Source organism: Myotis brandtii, unplaced genomic scaffold (assembly GCF_000412655.1).
Source record: "Myotis brandtii unplaced genomic scaffold, ASM41265v1 scaffold247, whole genome shotgun sequence".
Lineage (NCBI taxonomy): Eukaryota > Metazoa > Chordata > Mammalia > Chiroptera > Vespertilionidae > Myotis > Myotis brandtii.
In genome coordinates this window covers 122,032-125,883 of record NW_005359352.1, presented here as the reverse complement: position 1 = coordinate 125,883, position 3,852 = coordinate 122,032, and the positions used below count along the sequence as shown (strand labels likewise).

The window sequence follows — 3,852 nt, the reverse complement described above, 5'->3', positions numbered from 1 at the left end:
GGCTGCTGCTCCCTGGGCCCCCGCAGGTGAGGGCACCCACCTCGGCCTGGACTCGGGGGGTGGGGGTCTGTGCTCAGGCCCAGAGGCAGCGTAGGGCTGACAGCACCCCCTTATGCGCATCTTGCCATTCTCGCGGCAGAGCTTCTGTGATGGCCCCACGTGGGCGGTGGACAGGGGTCAGGGCCTGGTGACTTCCGTCCTCTCATCTTCGTTTCCTCCACATGATGCGGGGGGCGGATGGGTTCTCGGGGTGCCTCTCGGGCCTTCAGACTGCGGTTCGGCATTTTCCATGTCACTTCCCTGGCCCTGGGGCCCGGCTGTGGGATCTTTGCTCTCACACGGGAGGATGTGGGGGACACGGAAGTGGGAGGCAGGAGGTTGTCAGGATCCCAGCTTTGTAGGGGACCCAACAGGTCCTGTTTAACCAGCTGTGACCAATCGTACACTCGCCCGGCGCTCGCCTGAGGGGCAGGGACTCCGTGACGCGACAAGAAAGAGAAGGAGAGAAGAATTGCTTGCTCTCTCTTCCGGGGCTTAGGGGAGATGTGGCCTTTCTAGGTGTTGCGGACGAATTCTGTTTTCTTAACCATAGACGTATCGATGAAGACAAGACTAGTGTTTGCAGTTATGCAAGACTGAAGAAATGTTTTATGTTGGCAGTTTCTTTTCTCCGAAGCAGCCTTTCTTCAGCTTATGCCCATGTCCTATTTCCAGTGGCTTAAAAAATGCCGCCGTTAAAACTGGAGACACCTTTGCCATGGTTTATACGCAGGCAGGCCTCTGGCTGGGGAGTCCACCCGCCCACCTGCCCCGCCTCGTTAGCCCCATTGCCCCTCGACTGTCTCTGCACCCGCCGGCTCTCGTTTTAATTAGTCGAGATCTTTAAAAGGAGGAGATGCCTCCTTAGCCTGTTTGGCTCAGTGGATAGAGCGTCGGCCTACGGATGGAAGGGTCCCGGGTTCAATTCCAGTCAAGGGCATGTACCTTGGTTGCAGGCTCCTCCCCGGCCTGGACCCTGGTTGGGGCGCATGCTGGAGGCAGCCCGTCGATGTGTTTCTCTCACATGGATGTTTCTGTCTGTCTTTCCCTCTCTCTTTCCCTCTCTCTCAAAATCAATGGGGAAATATCCTCGGGTGAGGACTTTAAAAAAGTTGTCATAAAAGAGGGAGGTGCCATGAGGCATGGCGGGTGCTCCTGGCGCGGAGACGGGTGCACTGACTGGGGCGCCACCCGCTCGTGCTCGCAGATCGGGAAGACGGGCGCTTACCTGCAGTTCCTCAGCATCCTGTCCCGGATGCTCATCCGGCTGACGGAGGTGGACGTGTATGACGAGGAAGAGATCAATGTCGGTGAGTTCCATCCTCGTGCGCAGTCAGGGCGGGACGCTCGGTCCCCAGTGGGTCCGGGGGCGGAGCTGGTGGCCTGGGATGCGGATGGGATGCAGGCGGGTGGTCAGGTGCCTGCAGGACAGGTCCCGCTCCTGACGTGGTCTGACCCCTGGTGTCCAGCTGGCTTTTTCCCGCTGCTCTTCGTTCTCCTGCGGCGGGAAGCTGTCCAGTGGCCGTTAGGGATCCGATGGCCCGTGGTCCTAACACGTGCAGTCGAGTATCACTCAGCCTCAGGAGAGGGGTCCCCCGTGTCCTCACGCAGCTCCTGCAGATGCTCTCGACTCTGCTTCCGTTTCGGGGGGAGTTCGGAACATGGGAGCCCGTGCAGCTGGGGGTCTCCTTCCACCTCTGGGTTTCCCACGGTCTCCACAGTGTGGAACGTTGTTTCTGTTGCGTTTCTGCCTCCTTTCTCGGAGAGACCGAGAACGAAGCCGGGACTTGAAGCCTCTCTCTGTTTCCCTTTTGTCCCGTGTCTCCTGACCCCATAGACCTCCGAGAGGAATCCGAGTGGCGCTACCTCCAGCTCAGCGACCCCTGGCCGGACCTGGAGCTCTTCAGGAAGCTGCCTTTCGACTACACGGTCCACGACCCCAAGTACGAAGACGCCAGCCTCATCTGCTCACACCACCAGGGCGCCAAGAGCGAAGGTCAGGCTCTGTGTGTCTCCCAGGGCGTGGGAGTAGCCTCTGGAAGGGAGAAGCCGTACGTGTGAGGGATGTGCTCCGTCCCCTGGGGGCCCTGAGCGAGGGGCAGCAACCAGCACGGAGCGGAGATGGCCTGGGGCCACCCTCGTTCGCCGTCTCCCACCCCACAGTAGCGTTTCGGCTCGTGTCCGTGTGAGTGGCGGGAGGGGCTCACCTGCCCGTGCGGCTCCATGACGCTGGGCTTCCCTGCAGACAGGGGGCCGCCCAGGAAGCCCGAGGACCTGTTCGTGCGGCGCCAGACGGCGCGGATGCGGCTGTCCAAGTACGCGGCCCACAACACCTACCACCACTGCGAGCAGTGCCACCAGTACATGGGCTTCCACCCCCGCTACCAGGTAGGCCGCAGGCGCCGGCACGCCCTGCTTCCCCTGGGCTAGTGCCGTTGTTTCCCTGGTTATGTTTCCATTCCGGAGTGGGAGGTGGAACGTTCTGGAAGCCTTGCTTCCTGGTCTGCTGGCGTCCTCAGTTCCCATCTGTAATCTGTGAAGTGGCTGCCGACCCCGCAGAGCAGGCGTTCTCCAGGTCACACGGGTTCTAGCAGAAGGCGAGGCGGCTGCCGGGGTCCGAATCCGCCTGACATCCTAGCAGTTTCCGCCGTTCAGGGCGGCAGACTCCCTGCGTGCGTCCTGCGTGCCAGACGCAGGCGTGAATGAACTGTCTCCGTACGCAAGACTCGGGGTGTGGGATAGAGACGCACATGAGCAAAACCTAACAGCGGGAAGCCGGCAAGGAGAGCAGTGCGGTCGAAGCACAGAAATTACGTAAGGAGAGGAACGTGCACGTCACAAGCACCTACTGTGCGCCAGGCAGTCTGCAGGGCACATCCTTCAGTCTGCAGGCTGACGCTCTATCCATTGAACCACACCAGCCAGGGCCAGCTTCTTACTTAATTCTCACCGAAACCCCTGAGGCAGTAGCATTTCCCGGTTCTATAAACCAGCGGTCGCCAACCTTTCGGACCTCACGGACCACCGGTTGCCGACGGCTGCTATAAATGAAGCTTCTGTCCTGGGCGGGAGCACGGAGAGGCTTGGAAGAGGAAGGTCTGCAGAGGATATGTTTTTATTCATTTTAGAGAGAGAGGAAGGGAGAGACAGAGAGAGATAGAGAAACACTGATGGGAGAGAAACACGGATCTGGTGCCTCCCATATGCACCCCGAGTAGTGATGGGACCCACAACCTAGGTATGTACCCTGATCAGGAATTGAACTCGCAACCTTTTGGTGTGTGGGATGATGCTCCAACCAACTGAGCCACCTGGCCAGGGCCTTCCCAACTTTCCTCAGGTGCCTCCCTCTGTGCTCCCTCCCCAGCCCCAAATCTCTCTGTCCCTCTGGGGTCTTCGGGGAAGTTCTGCCGGACGCTGACGACGGGCTCTGTCCTCTCCCCAGATGGGCGTTGTGGTTCTAGAGAAGCCACAGGAGTCGGTGTGTCTGGCCTGCATCTGCCTTCTCGGCCTGTCATTCGGGCGTGCACAGCGCACACTGGCGGGCAGGGCGAGGGGTCGGGGAGGCCCCCTGTGGGTGCCTGAGCTGAGGCCCGAAGGAGGCATGGCATGGCTTGGGCAGAGCCGGGCTGGGAGGTCAGGCCAGAGTTCCGTGGGCACAGGTGTGGCGTGAGGGGAGGGCTCTTTGGACCAAGTGACTAGAGGTGAGACTAGACTTGGGGCCGGGAGTGAGCCTCAGACCTCTGATGCCAGTTTTTGCATCCCTGAGGTGGGCCTGCTTCCTACAATCGTTAATTACAGTACAGAGAGGCC

The 3,852-nt window shown here is 60.3% G+C and overlaps 1 protein-coding gene across 1 annotated transcript in view; it reads left to right on the top strand.

The window, feature by feature from the left end:
* GREB1 (growth regulation by estrogen in breast cancer 1) overlaps positions 1 to 3,852 on the top strand; it is a 53,552-nt gene that overhangs the window by 36,644 nt on the left and 13,056 nt on the right. Inside the window, exons 21-23 of the mRNA XM_014540529.1 lie at positions 1,247 to 1,349; positions 1,877 to 2,035; positions 2,285 to 2,427. Coding sequence (XP_014396015.1) covers positions 1,247 to 1,349; positions 1,877 to 2,035; positions 2,285 to 2,427 — 405 coding nt within the window. The remainder of the gene's footprint in view (positions 1 to 1,246; positions 1,350 to 1,876; positions 2,036 to 2,284; positions 2,428 to 3,852) is intronic.